The sequence below is a fragment of the Chiloscyllium punctatum genome, chromosome 5, assembly GCF_047496795.1.
Source record: "Chiloscyllium punctatum isolate Juve2018m chromosome 5, sChiPun1.3, whole genome shotgun sequence".
NCBI lineage: Eukaryota > Metazoa > Chordata > Chondrichthyes > Orectolobiformes > Hemiscylliidae > Chiloscyllium > Chiloscyllium punctatum.
Window position 1 is genome coordinate 79,792,971 of NC_092743.1, and position 15,515 is coordinate 79,808,485.

At 38.7% G+C, this 15,515-nt stretch overlaps 1 protein-coding gene across 1 annotated transcript in view; it reads right to left on the reverse strand.

Moving 5' to 3' along the window:
* Positions 1-4,464: 4,464 nt before the first annotated feature.
* Positions 4,465-15,515, reverse strand: part of dcaf13 (ddb1 and cul4 associated factor 13) — an 82,341-nt gene continuing 71,290 nt past the window's right edge. Inside the window, exons 10-11 of the mRNA XM_072570620.1 lie at positions 13,335-13,498; positions 4,465-5,019 (exon numbers count right to left, since the gene is read on the reverse strand). Of these exons, the coding sequence (XP_072426721.1) occupies positions 4,932-5,019; positions 13,335-13,498 (252 nt within the window). The 3' untranslated portion in view covers positions 4,465-4,931. The remainder of the gene's footprint in view (positions 5,020-13,334; positions 13,499-15,515) is intronic.

Below are 15,515 nucleotides of genomic sequence, written 5' to 3' on the forward strand. Positions count from 1 at the left end.
TCTTGCATAAGTAAGAAATGCCTCGAGTTTGTTGGAACTGTTGGGAGAGTCATAGAACATAGAACAGTACAACACAGAACAGGCCCTTCAGCCCACTGATCCTCATGTATGCACCCTCAATAGGTCGTCAAACTCCAATATTTGTTTGCTCTCCACAGGCAAAGATTTTACAGAATTAAATTGCATTAGTGATTATAGTTATAAAAAATATTTATATCCAAGGTGTAATTAAACATTGTTTTAATTTATTAAACCTTGCTAGATTTGGGGAAGGTTCCTGTCGATTGGGAAATAGCTAACGTAATTCCTTTATTCAAAAAGGGATGCAGAATGAAGGAAACTGCAGACCAATTAACTTTACATCTGTCATAAGGAAAATGTTACAAGTATTACTAAACACATTATAACAGGCATTTGGATATGTTCAAAACAATCAGGAGGACCCAATATGGTTTTGTCAAAGGGAAATTATGTTGAACTAACTTAGAGTTCTTTGAAGAAGTAACTTGTGTTGTAGATAAAGGGAAACCAGTGGATGTATTGTACTTAAATTTCGAAATGGCATTTCAAGAGGCCGCAACAAAGGCTATTACACAAAATAAAAGCTCAAGGTACAGGGGTAACATATTGGCATGAAAAGACAGGAAGGCTAACAGGAGGAATGTGTCTTTTCAGGCTGGTAGGATGTGACCAAGTGATGTGCAATAAGGGTTGGTTCTGGGCCCTCAACTCTACAATTTATGTAAAGTTATTTGGATGAAGGGCTCTGAGGTGCAGCAGCTAAATTTGTTGATGACATAAAGGTAGGTAGGAAAATGAGATATAAAGTGGACATAGGGAGCCTACAAAGGGATTTAGATTCATAGTATTATACAGCACAAAAATAGACCCTTCAGCACGTACCAACCAGATATCTTCAACTGATCTAGTCCCATACCTGCCTAAACCTGTCCTATTCATGTACCCCTCAAGGTGCCATTTAAATGTCTTAATTGTAGCCACCTCCACCAACTCCTCTGGTAGATAAATTGAGTATACATGCAAAGATCTGGCAAATGGAGTACAATGTAGGAAAGTGTAAAATTGTCAATTTGGCAAAAATGATTTTAAAAAAGCACATTATCAAAATGGTGAGAAGTTGCAGAGCTCTACAAATATCATGTAGTCCTAGTGCACAAATCTCCAAAGATTAGTATGCAGGTACAGCAAATAATCAGGAAAGCTAGAAGAATGTTGTTAAATTGCAAGGGGAATGGAGTGCAAGAATCGGGAGGTTAAACTGGAGTTATCCAAACTATTGCTGAGCTGACTTCTGGAGTAGTGTATACAGTGCTGGTCACTGTACTTTCAGAAGGATGTTAATATGCTGGAAGCTATTCATAGTCTGTAATTAGCTAATTGCTTTATATAGTTTGACATGCCAGGCCTGTATCCTCTGGAGATTAAAAGAGTTTGAAATGACTTAATTAAAACATACAAGATCCAGTGGGGATTTGACTTAAACTTCTGTTGTCTCAGGATAAAATTCTAACACTTTGGAGAGTCAATGGCCTAGTGGTATTGTTGCTAGACTGTTTGAATCCTGCCACAACAGGTGTGGAATTTGAATTTAATAATAATCTAGAATTAAGAGTCTAATAATGACCAATATTATGATGTGGGTATACCTTTAAGAGAGTTAAAAGCAGCAGACCCATCGGACCCAGCACCAAGTGTACTCAAAAATGGTAATATCGTAACTGGGTCGAACCACTTGATTAATTCATTGCTTGGAGACAAAAACAAATTCGAATTCGGCCAATCAGTTTAAGTTATACCCCAAACATACCAAACTCCAAACAAGTTTGAATTGAGTATATTGACAATCCTAAAAAGCCAATGACACAACCCGATGCTCTACAGTATAAGAACGGGGAAAACAGGACGAGGTAGATCTCCTCTCACCTGTTCAATCATGCAAGAGACTGCTTGAAAAATCTCTCTTAAAACTCCCTTTTCATTCAGTAACCTGTTAAGCAGAAATTCCCAACAAGGAGAAAAGATGACACGGGAAGATTCGAAGATAAGAACCTACAAGCTGCCTGGTTTTGAGATAAGAAGTGTTGTTTTGTAAATTTTAATTGGGAGTTTTAACGAACTAGTATTATGGAAGGGAAGCTAAAAGATAGGTTAGAGAAAGAAATTGTAAATAGCAGTAGGTTAATTATTCTCTGTTATACTTTAAGAAATAAAGTTGTTAACTTTTACTTTAAATAGTTCTTAGCCACTTCATTTTTACAGATTACTGCATGGGATAAATCTTTTCTGTTTTGCTGGTTTTAAATAAACCAGGAGGTCTTACCCTGTGTCATAACACCATGTCAGAAGAAAAACATCAGGTTCACGAATGTCTTTTCAGGAAGGAAACTGCCATCCTTACCTGGTCTGGTCTACTTGTGATTCCAGATCCATAGCAATGTGGGTTGACTCTTAACTGCACTCTGGGCAATTAAGGATGGGCAACAAATGCTGCCCTAGCCAGCGATATCCTCATCTCATGAATGAATTTAAAAACTTCAAGGCCTGTAAACACTTACAACCTGCATAGCGTATAGTGTCCCTGACTCTACTGGACAGTTCCTCCTTTTTAAACCCTACACTTCTTGTGCCTGTGTTCACTTAAGCATTTCATTTTTTTCCTTGGGGTTAGTAAGCAGTAAAATTTCTTTCTTTCACTCAAGAAAACTTTGTAGTCTGTTCTTTAACTACTGCTGTTTTAATAAATGTGTTATAGCTATATTTGTTGCGATCAACCAGGAGGGAGTTAAAAAGAGTGGAACTGATTAAACCTTTCTCACTCAGTCATGGCACCCTGCAACTCTCCAAGGTATTGGCAAAATCCTTGAATTCTGGTATCATTTATATCCTCTACTTAAAGTATGCCTTCAGCTATCATGGTTAAAAGCTCTGGAATGCCCTCGCCAAACCCCTCTGCCTCATTATCCTCTCGAACAAAGTTTCTAAAAGCCTACTTCTTTTACCAAGCTTTTGGTCATTGACCTTAAAGTCTCTTTACACAGCTCAAGAACAAAATTTGTTCCTGTGAATAAGCATAACCTATCATATATCATCACAGGTAATTCAAATCTTTGAACAGACCCCAACAATCATAAAAGTCTTTTACATGCCTACAATTGAGTATATTGTTGGTGCTGCTCTCTTAGGAGAACAGAGTCTTAAAAGATAAAGAGATTACTAAACCAGACAGGAGGTGTATTTGATGTACTAGATTTGACAAAAATCAGCTCTTGAAGAATTTTGACACAACTAGTGTCATGAACAATGAGAATCAATCCTTCTCTCAGTAATACTGCTGGATGTGTTCAGGGAAAAACTATAAACCCTCAGATGCAGGGCAAATTGGCTTCTGAACTTACTTATGCCCTTCTGCATAATAACTGTTAACAAGAGTCGATATATAATTGAGAATGGGGTAATTGTTGTTAATTACTTGTATGAAATTTTTCAGGAAATGAGCAGTGCCCAAAATGAACTTGTGGATGAAATTTTCTGCTTGGACAATAAAATGAAAGTCAAGCATCTCGGTATGTTTCACTATGTCACAAGTGCTATTTAAATGAAAATTGCTTTTGCATTCAATTAGCATATTATAGCTCATCCTTTGCTTTATAAGGATTTAGTCACAGATTTAAATACACACATTACATTTAACCTCTCATCAATATCCATTCAGGTTTGATTCCATTTATAGTAATAATCAGATCTTAGATATTTATGAACATAAAAATAGGTAGATCGTAGGGCCTCTTGAGTCTGCTCCACAATTCAAAATGATTTTTATCATCATCTTCTGCCTCAACTTCACTTCCCAGGTAGGTGGTTTCCCTTATCCTTTGCTTTTAATGAGACCAAAAGTCTGTTGATCAGAGTCTCAACTATACTAAATCAGCACCCTTCTTCTTCTTTGGAAATAGTTAAACGCCTTGGAAATGATGTGCAGAACATTTTAGTTCAAAATAATCTTGAAATGAAATATACACTTTCCTATGCTGGGTCATAACTGACACAGATGTAATAGTGTCCTGTAGTGTCAGGATTATGATTCTTGAGATGATGGGACTTGAACCATAACTGATTAGGGCATACTCATACATTTTATATTTTTAGATTTTGCATTAGTGGAGGAGATAAAAAGGAAACATCAAAAATTTTAATGTTCCAGGTTTTGTGTGTGATTAGTTTACTTGCCTTCAGAGAATGCATCTATCAATAATTCTTTTCAAAGTATCCATAATGTTAAAGATAATAAATGCATAATATTAAATAAACATACTAAATGTATCTTTCCATGTTTATCAGTATATGAAATGAATGGTATAAGCTCAAATTTTGAATTTTCATGGGAGAGGGGGCTAGAAAGAGTGAAAAGATCATTTGGTAAAAAGACAAATCACGAAATGTGAATCTGATACTTAAACATTTTCATTTATTTGATCATTAAAAAGGTTTTCCAAGACTATTTGAATAACACTGAAAGAAATAATAACAATCACTTCAATTTTAGAATTCAATTATCTTGACTCTATACTTTCATATTACTACCATTAAAGATAGGAATAGAATTTCTAGAAGCTATCGAACAGAGGCTTTAATAATATAAAAAGTTATCTCAGTTGCTAGATAGTTGGCATAGTTTTAGCCCCACATGATACATTACAAGAAAATTTATATCCAGATAATTTAAATATGTCCATTGAAACAGCTTATACATAAAATTAATTATGAAGATATATTTCCAAGGTTCATCCCAATTTCTGAAATAAGTATCTGCAGGACTGAGGCAACATTACTTTTACCTCTTATCTAGTTTTAACAAAATTCACTTCTGTAATCTTATCCACCGCTTAATATGTTTTGTTCTGAGAAAAACACTATTTTACCACAGCCACAATATGCTTCTTCTTCTCAGACACAAATGGTTCAGAGCCTGGTTTTGTGTGCTTGCGCCGATTCAGTTCCCTGAAAGAAAAGTAAGCTTGTAATGAGCTATAATAAACATGAATATACTTCCGTAACAGCAACAAATTGTGACAACTTATTTTAAAGATATCAAAAATTATACATAGAAAAGTCTAATTTAGTTTATCAATTAAAACAAACAATAATGTCTTGACTGGTGAAATGACATTCTACAAGTGCCAACAGAAATCTTGTGGAATGTGGTAGTTAATGGGATTGTGCAGTATGAATACTTCCTGCAAAGAGTTATCACAAACCCATATCAAGCCCCATCCTAGCTTCTTTCTGCAAAGGCTAGTCAATGTCTTTTTCTTATAAGCATCTATCCTATCAAATCCCTCCATACTTGAGGATATACAAAACCAGAGATGATAAATATAAAACGGTCACTAGTAAAATAAGAATACAGGAGAAAATTCCTTACTCAACAACATCACAGATATGGTCCTTGCTACCACACAATGGCTGAGAGTTTAGCAGCTATATTTGGATCAGAAAGTTATGGGGTAGGGACTGCTGGTGAGAGGAAGCCTGTTTAAAGTAGTAGGAGGCTTGTTCAGAGTACAAATCAACAGCAACATTAATCCACGAGACTGATTAGCTTGTATTCTGTAGAGGTCTATGTCTTGCTACGCAATATTTTAAAAATTTAACTTGCTTTATCTCAATTTTTCATACCTCAAGTTTTTTGGCCTACTGGTACCAGACTGACCACTTGAAGTGGGAATTGAAACCGCAGTTAAATTGAAAGCCCATAATATAAAAATCAATGTGGTCATATCAAATATTGAAGGGGCCCTTCTGGATTAACATAATTATGGAAAACAAAACTAACAGCAGATATAACTGAAGACTGATATGTCAATTCAAGTAGAGTTATAGAGTCACAGAGTATAATAGAACTCTGAAATGGCACAGGGTAGTTTGTCAATTCAATTTCGTTTAGTAGCATTTATAATTTGGTTTACTGCTGAAACAAGTCTCAGGTCAAATTAGAGGAATCCTACATAGTGTTGCGTTTTAGCTTTTAAAACTGCCTGATTAATATCAACAAATATTTTACAAGTTGCTAAATAAGGAAGGATAGACACCACTATCTTTACAGCTCCTATTCTCTTGCAGCTGGCTTATTTACCTGCACATTCAGCAGTATAGTATAGGTTCACACATATGCTAACCTGCATAAAATAAATATCTGCACATATTCAGATGTGCTCCTCGGATGCTGCCTGACCTGCTGTGCTTTTCCCGCACCACTCTAATCTAGACTCTGGTTTTCAGCATCTGGAGTCCTTGTTTTTACCTATATTCAGATGTGTGCACATTAACCTGAATTCATATATTAATAGAAACCCCATGTGTGTGCTTGTATACTAACACATGGAAATACAGGCTAGTTTGGATTTCAGGGAGTTTGTCTTGTGAAAAACTGTAACCTAGTGCATTATCTGTTCCTGTTACATACTACAAGCACTTTTATCTAAAAAGCTGGCCATGCTGGGATTTATGTTTCAGGTTTATCCCAAGATTTTAAGGGTCAGGCAGACCAGGTAAACCCTATGTATAAAAGGTGTGCTAAGTTAGCCAAACTGAATCAGGGCACATGATTCTTGGCCTCGGTGATGTTTGAGTGGAGAAAAGAATGTTATCTCAGAATCCTTCGCTTGAAGGATGGCCAGAACTGTAACAAAGTAAAATATCTTGTGAAATAACATGAGGTCAGAAAAGTGAGTAAGAGAAAAAGTGCTCCACTCTTGTCCCAGTGACAATATGCAAATATTAATGAAGAATTCAACAACAGCTACTTGCATTTGTATAGATCTTTCAATATAATAAGCATCACAAGGTGCTTCATAGGAATGGAAAAACTCAAAATTAGTGAATGCAGGCACTCAAGGAGAAATTGGAGCAAAGGGCCAAAAGCTTGGCCAAAAGCTCTTAGCTCAAAACCCACCTGTCTTCAGAAATTTATCATACCATGTCCGAACAGGTTGATTTAGGGAGACATGGTGAAGAAATGGCATGTTAGCTGGGGCTCTGGATTGTGCCCAGTGACAAGGGTGCTTGTGGCACAGTGGTAGTATCCCAGCATTGACCCAGGTGACCCAGGTTCAAATCTCACGTACAGAAGCATGTCATAACATCTTTGAATAGGCTGATTAAAAATACCTTAAATTCAGGAATGCTGATGAGGTGAGAACTGGTAAGTGTAGGTATCTTGGAGAGTTGTGGAAATTACAGAGTTAGGGAGGGATGTATTTGAAAAGAAGGATGAAATTTTTAAAATCAAAGTATTAATTGACCAAGAACCAATTAGTCAGCAAGCACAGGACTGGTAAGTGAACAGAACTGGCAAGTAACAACACAGACAGCAAGAGCTTTGGATGACATTAAGTTTATTAAGAAAGGAATTTAGGAGACTAGTCAGAATAGTCAGGTCAGGAGGTAATAAAAGCTTGAACACTATTTCATCAACACAAACTGAAGCAGAGTGAAGCTAGGCAATGACACAGAAACGAATCAGAGGGTCAAATAAAAAAACAAAGGCTTGCGAACAACCTGATTTAGTTTCACACAGGAATAGGGTAGAGTCAGTAGCAAGGGAGTGGAGTATGGAATGAAAACGAAAGACAAGCTTCTGTCATTCCAAATTATTTGAAGGAAATTGCTGCTAATAAAGTCTGGGGGTTAGATAAAATCTGATTATTTCACAATGATATTGAAATTAAGAGAGGTGATGAAGTAGAGATGTATGTAGTCAGTATATGTATGAAAACTAACAATGTGCTTTCGATAATATTGACAAAGGGGCAACATGTACAGGGGAGAACGAAAGTTAGATTTTTGGGGGACAATGAAGGTTACAGTATGGAAATGGACATGGGAGTAATTGCATATGATTCTTTGCCTATGATGAGATAGACAAGAATAAAATCAAGGAAGTGCAGACCCACCCAATGGAAAGGCACAGAGGGAGGAAGGAGGAGATCAACTAAACCAAAGGCAAAGGTAACAGACAAGTTAGGTAGGATGCAAAAGGTGACAAATTTTATATTTGTCATATCCATAAAGGAAGTTACTTGTAAATTTGATAAGAATAGTTTGGATATCATGGCTAGAATGATAAACCAGACTAGAGGGATTCAAACTAAGTTCCAGCAAAGCCTAGCATAGATTTGGGTTCAAAATTCCATCCAAAAAGTGTGAGCAAGGCATAGTTGTAAGCATAATCATAGAGATGTACAGCATGGAAACAGACCCTTCGGTCCAACCTGTCCATGCCGACCAGATATCCCAACCAAATCTTGTCCCACCTGCCAGCACCCGGCCCATATCCCTCCAAACCCTTCCTATTCATTAGCCCATCCAAATGCCTCTTAAATGTTGCAATTGTACCAGCCTCTACCACTTCCTCTGGCAGCTCATTCCATACACTTACCACCCTCTGCGTGAAAAAGTTGCTCCTTAGGTCTCTTTTATATCTTTCCCCTCTCACCCTAAACCTATGCCCTCTAGTTCTGGACTCCCCGACCCCAAGGAAAAGACTTTGTCTATTTATCCTTTCCATGCCCATCATAATTTTGTAAACCTCTATAAGGTCACTCCTCAGTCTCCGATGCTCCAGGGAAAGCAGCCCCAGCCTGTTCAGCCTCTCCCTATAGCTCAAATCCTCCAAACCTAGCAACATCCCTGTAAATCTCTTTCAAGTTTCACAACATCTTTCCGATAGGAAGGAGACCAGAATTGCACGCAATATTCCAACAGTGGCCGAACCAACAGCCGCAACATGACCTCCCAACTCCTGTACTCAATACTCTGACCAATAAAGGAAAGCATACCAAATGCCTTCTTTACTATCCTGTCTACCTGCGACTCCACTTTCAAGGAGCTATGAACCTGCACTCCAAGGTCTCTTTGTTTAGCAACACTCCCTAGGACCTTACCATTAAGTGTATAAGTCCTGCTAAGATTTGCTTTCCCAAAATTCAGCACCTCGCATTTATCTAAATTAAATTCCATCTGCCACTTCTCAGCCCATTGGCCCATCTGGTCCAGATCCTGTTGTAATCTGAGGTAGTCTTCTTCACTGTCCACTACACCTCCAATTTTGGTGTCATCTGCAAACATACTAACTGTACCTCTTATGCTCACAGCCAAATCAATTATGTAAATGACAAAAAGTAGAGGACCCAGCACCGATCCTTGTGGCACTCCACTAGGCACAGGCCTCAAGTCTGAAAAACAACCCTCCACCACCACCCTGTTTTGTACCTTTGAACCAGTTCTGTATCCAAATGGCTAGTTCTCCCTGTATTCCATGAGATCTAACCTTGCTAATCAGTCTCCCATGGAGAAGCTTGTCAAATGCCTTACTGAGGTTCATATAGATCACAGCTACTGCTCTGCCCTCAATCTTCTTTGTTACTTCTTCAAAAAACTCAATCAAGTTTGTGAGACATGATTTCCCACGCACAAAGCCATGTTGACTATCCCGAATCAATCCTGTCCCTCAGGATTCCCTCCCAACAACTTGCCCACCACTCAGGTCAGGCTCACCGGTCTATTATTCCCTGGCTTGTCTTTACCGCCCTTCTTAAACAGTGGCACCACATTTGCCAACCTTCAGTCTTCCGGCACCTCACCTGTGACTATCGATGATACAAATATCTCAGCAAGAGGCCCAGGAATCACTTCTCTAGCTTCCCACAGAGTTCTCGGGGACACCTGATCAGGTCCTGGGGATTTATCCACATTTAACCGTTTCAAGACATCCAGCACTTCCTCCTCTGTAATCTGGACATTTTGCAAGATGTCACCATCTATTTCCCTACAGTCTATATCTTCCATATCCTTTTCCACAATAAAAACTGATGCAAAATATTCATTTAGTATCTCCCCCATTTTCTGTGGCTCCACACAAAGGCCGCCTTGCTGATCTTTGAGGGGCCCTATTCTCTCCCTAGTTATCCTTTTGTCCTTAATATATTTGTAAAATCCCTTTGGATTCTCCTTAATTCTATTTGCCAAAGCTTTCCCAATTTCCCTCTCAAGTATACTCCTACTTCCTTTATACTCTAAGGATTCACTCGATCTATCCTATCTATACCTGACATATGCTTCCTTCTTTTTCTTAACCAAACCCTCAATTTCTTTAGTCATCCAGCATTCCCTACACCTACCAGCCTTCCTTTTCACCCTGACATGAATAAACTTTCTCTGGATTCTTGCTATCTCATTTTTGAAGGCTTCCCATTTTCCAGCCATCCCTTTACCTGTGAACATCTGCCTCCAATCAGCTTTCGAAAGTTCTTGCCTAATACCGTCAAAATTGGCCTTTCTCCAATTTAGAACTTCTACTTTTAGACCTGGTCTATCCTTTTCCCATCACAATTTTAAAACGAATAGAATTATGGTCGCTGGCCCCAAAGTGCTCTCCCACTGACACCTCAGTCACCTGCCCTGCCTTATTTCCCAAGAGTAGGTCAAGTTTTGCACGTTCTCTAGTACGTACATCCACATATTGAATCAGAAAATTGTCTTGTACACACTTAAGAAATTCCTCTCCATCTAAACACTATGGCAGTCGCAGTCGATGTTTGGAAAGTTAAAATCCCCTACCATAACAACCTTATTATTCTTACAGATAGCGGAGATCTCCTTACAAGTTTGTTTCTCAATTTCCCTCTGACTATTCGGGGGTCTATAATACAATCCCAATAAGATGATCATCCCTTTCTTATTTCTCAGTTCCACCCAAATAACTTCCCTGGATGTATTTCCTGGAATATCCTCCCTCAGCACGGCTGTAATGCTATCCCTTATCAAAAATGCTACTCCCCCTCCTCTTTTGCCTCCCTTTCTATCCTTCCTGTAGCATTTGTATCCTGGAACATTAAGCTGCCAGTCCTGCCCATCCCTGAGCCATGTTTCTGTAATTGCTATGATATCCCAGTCCCAAGTATCTAACCATGCCCTGAGTTCATCTGCCTTCCCTATTAGGCCCTTTGCATTGAAGTAAATGCAGTTTAATTTATTAGTCCTACCTTGTCCCTGCCTGACTCACTTCTGTTCTCAGCTGTACCCACCTCATGTTGTATGAAGCATGTTGTCGCTCATACAAAAAAAACCTTTGGGATAATGAGTGAAGGATCAAGCATAACCTCCATCTTCAGTAAACATCAAATGTCTTCGGTTGGAGCACTTAATCATCTATTTCACTCTGATCACACAAGTGCTAAAAGCAAGTAAGGATCTATTCAGCAAATAAGTTCGAGTTAATTTAAATTAATGTAATTGGGGGGAAAAAAAACAATACTTTTGCATTCCTTTTTATTTCAGCTGCTGGTTGAAGATTTGAGATAAGAATCATTTGGATATAGTGGCTAGAACAATAAACCCAACTGGAGGCATTCAGTAGAGTTGACAATGGGGAGCCACATAAGCAATTATTGTGCAACTTAAAGCACATAGGATTGGGGCAAGTGTATTGATATGGATAGAAAACTGGTTGGCAGAGAGGAAACAAAGAGCGGGAATTCATGGATCATTTTCAAATTGGCAAGCAGTAACTAGTGGTGAGGTGCCACAGGATCGGTGCTAGGGCCCCAGCTATTCACAATATATACTAATGATTTGTATGCAAGAACAAAATATAACATCTCAAAGTTTGCACATGATACCAAATTGGGTGGGATGATGAACTGTGGTGAGGATTTAGTGATCCTTTAAGCATGATCTGGACAGGTTGGGTGACTGGGCAAATCAATGGCAAATGGTGTACATGCAAGGTTATTCACTTTGGAAGCAAAAACAAGGCGGCAGATTATTACCTGAATGACTGTAAATTGGGAGAGGACCTGGGTGTCCTTGCGCACTAGCTGAAGGTAGACATGCAGGTGTAGCAGGCGGTAAAGAAGGCAAATGGTATATTGGCCTTCACTGCAAGAGGTTTTGAGTACAGGAGCAGGGATGTGTTGTTGCAGATATACAGGGTCTTGTGGGGCCACATCTAGAATATTGTATGCAGTTTTAGTCTCCTTTTCCGGGGAAGGATGCTCTTGTTCTCAAGGGAGTACAGCAAAGGTTTACCAGGCTGATTCAGGGGATGGCAGGACTTACTTATGAGGAGATACTGACTAAGTTAGGATTGGTTTCAGTGGAGTTCAGACGATTGATTTCATTGAGATTTTTAAAATTCTAACAGGACTAGACAGTAGATGCAGGGAGGATGTTCCTGATGGTAGTGTGTCTAGAACCAGGGGTCTGAGGATTTAGGACAGAAACGAGGAGACATTTCTTCAAAGAGTCATGAGCCTATGGAATTCATTGCCACAGGAAGTAGTTGATGCCAAAACATTGAATGCATGCAAGAGGCAACTAGGTATAGCACTTGGGGTGAATGGGATCAAAGGTTATGGACAGAAAGCAGGATCAGGCTATTGAGTTGGACGATCAGCCATGATCATGATGTATGACGGAGCAGACTTGAAGGGCCGAATGGCCTCCTCCTGCTGCTATCTCCTATGTTTCTATATGTTGCTCAAGTCCATGCAACTACAAGTATTATCAGCCTTAGTACAGAAACAATTATTTTATTTTTCTGTTGCATCTTTTGTCATTACCAATCATTTAAAACTTTCTAATACTACTATAATTCTCACTTTACGTAATACATTTCCCTGCTATTCCAATGGGAAAAAATTAAAATCTGAGAATTGACTAGTGCTATAGAACATTGCCAGCCACAAGAAGAAAATCTGCATCTCAACCCAGCTGGGCCCTGACATTAAAAATGCAGATGATCTGTAGATTAACTCAATGATTGATTATAAAGTGATTACGTCAGTCAATTTAACACTGAGCAGACCAATGGTAAAGCGGTGTACAGAATGCAGAAAGTACAGATTAAACAAAGTAAAAAATGCTGTTCTTTGGTTACAATGATCTAAATAATTTATGGCTCACACCATTAATTGCTCATTTGTGGTTTGTATCACTTTGTAAGTGAAGTATACTGAACAATTTTCTACTTTATTGCCGTCATTTTATGAAAGCATTTTCCTTCCACTAACTCCACCAGAGGGATTTGAAATACATGAGGTGGGTATGTTCTTGAGGTTCCAAACTCATACTCCCTCCTGTGATGACAATCCCCTCTTAGACTTTAATAATGAAAGGGTCACCTTTGGCTATTTTGGAAAAAAAGTTTTGTAATAGTACATTGAGATTTTAACAACATTTTAACTACAACAGATTCAAAATAAGATTTAGGTATAGTAAAGGTAATTTTTAGAATACTAGGTTGTGAAACATACTTTCTGCGACGAGCTTCCCTCATGATACGGAGTTCCTTTGACTGATTGTAAATCATTTTCGGCAAATGGCGGTGACGGGCTATGCGTTTGATGTGAGGGTGATGCTGGAATTTTTCTTTCAGTTTTTGGTTGTAGTTCAAACTAGCTTTTTCTCTTGGTGAAAGCTAAAGCAGTAAAATAAATGATATAATGCATCAAAAATGTTATACATATTATTCAAGAACATAATGCAAGTACGTTTTTCAGGTTCGGAAGTTCAAGCTTCGCATCTCTTCTTCACCATTGATAATTGTTATTTTAGTTATAAAGTCATCAGAATAATACAGCACAGAAACAGATCCTTTGGATCAACTAGACCGTGTCAACCATAATCCTGAAATAATCTTGTCCTACCTGCCTGCGCCTAGTTCATATCCCTCCAAACATTTCCTCTTAAATGTACTTATTTAAATGTCTTTTAAACATTGTAACTGTAGCCATATTCACCCTTTCCTCTGGAAGTTCACTCCCCATATGAACTACTCTGCAGAACAAAATAGTCTCATATCTTTATTAAAATCTTTCTCCTCTTACCTTAAAAATATGCCCCCTAATCTTGAAAACCTCCATCCCATGGAAAGAGACCTGCCATTCACCTTATCTGTACTCTTTGTTATGTTATAAACCGCTAAGGTCACCTCTTAACCTCCTACACACCAGTGAAAAGAGTCCCAGCCTACCCAGTCTCTACCTATAATTCAAACCCTTCATTCCTGGCAACATCCTCTTAAATCCCTTCTGACCACTCTTCAGTTTAATAATAGACTTCCCATAACAGGGTGACCAGAACTGGGCAGAGTAGGCCAGAAGAGGCATCACCAAAGTCCTGTACAACCACAACGTAACATTTCAACACCTATATTCAAAGGTCTGAGCAATGAAGGCAAGCATGCGAGCTGCCTTAACCACCTTTTTTACATGTGATGGAAACTTCAAAAAATTATTGACCTCAACTTCTCGGTCTCTCTGTTCTACAACAATGCCCAAGCTCGTATCTTTAATTATATAAGTCTTGTCCTTGTTTGTTTTCCCAAAATACCTCACATTTATCCAAATTAAACTCCACTTGCCACTCTGCAGCCAACTAACCCAAATGATCAAGATCTCTTTGTAATCTTAGATAATCTTCTTTACAGTCCATTTACCACCAGTCTTGGTATCATCTGCAAACTTACTAACCATGCTTTCCACAGTCTCAACTAAATCACGTATATAAGTGACAAACGAAGGTGGACCCAGCACCGATCCCTGTGGAACCCCGCTGGTCATAGGCCTCCAGTCTGAAAAACAATCTTCCACCATCACCATTTCTTGTCATTAAGTCTATTGTATATCCAATTAGCAAACTCACCCTGAATCCCATGTGAGCTAACTTTGCTAATTAGTCGACCTTGTGGAACTTTGTCAAAGGCTTTATTGAAATCCAAGTAAACAATGTCCACCACACTATCTTCATCAATCTTCTTGGTTACTTCCTCAAAAATCTCAATCAAGATTTTGAGTGGGAGCAGCGGCTGAGTAAAAACGAACCCGGAAGACTACAGCTAAGGCAAGACAGTTTGTTTTAAAATTACTTACCTGTAGCGGGCAGCTGTGTTTTTTTTCTCTCCCTCTTCACAGAAAGAGCGGGAGCAGCAGGGGAAGTGACAGCTACCAGAGGGGCAGCCGGGAAGGAAAGCAGTGAGTATATAAATAAGGAAGGCGGCTAAACCCGAGATTCTACACCTGTAGTATCTCCCACCCACCCTCCTTCTCTAACCTCCTTAACTACACTGGTATTTTTTAAGGTAAGGATTTTCTATTTCTTTACCAGTGACTGGTAAAAAATTTACTTCCTTTTTGTGTGTGTATATATATATTAATTCTTTTTTAGGGAAAGACTATAGCAGAGAGGTATCAGAAAGTATTCTAACTCAAACTTGTACAAAGTAACTAAGTAATTAATTAACTAGGCAGAGATGGCTGGGCAGGTGATGTGCTGTAGCTGTATGATTTGGGAGCTGGCTGATCCCATTGTGAACGGCAGTGACCACATCTGCAGCAAGTGTTGGTTGCTGGAAGAACTCCGGATCAGAGTTGATGATCTGGAATCTGAGCTTCAAACACTGCAGCACATCCGGGAGGGGGAGAGTTACCTGGACG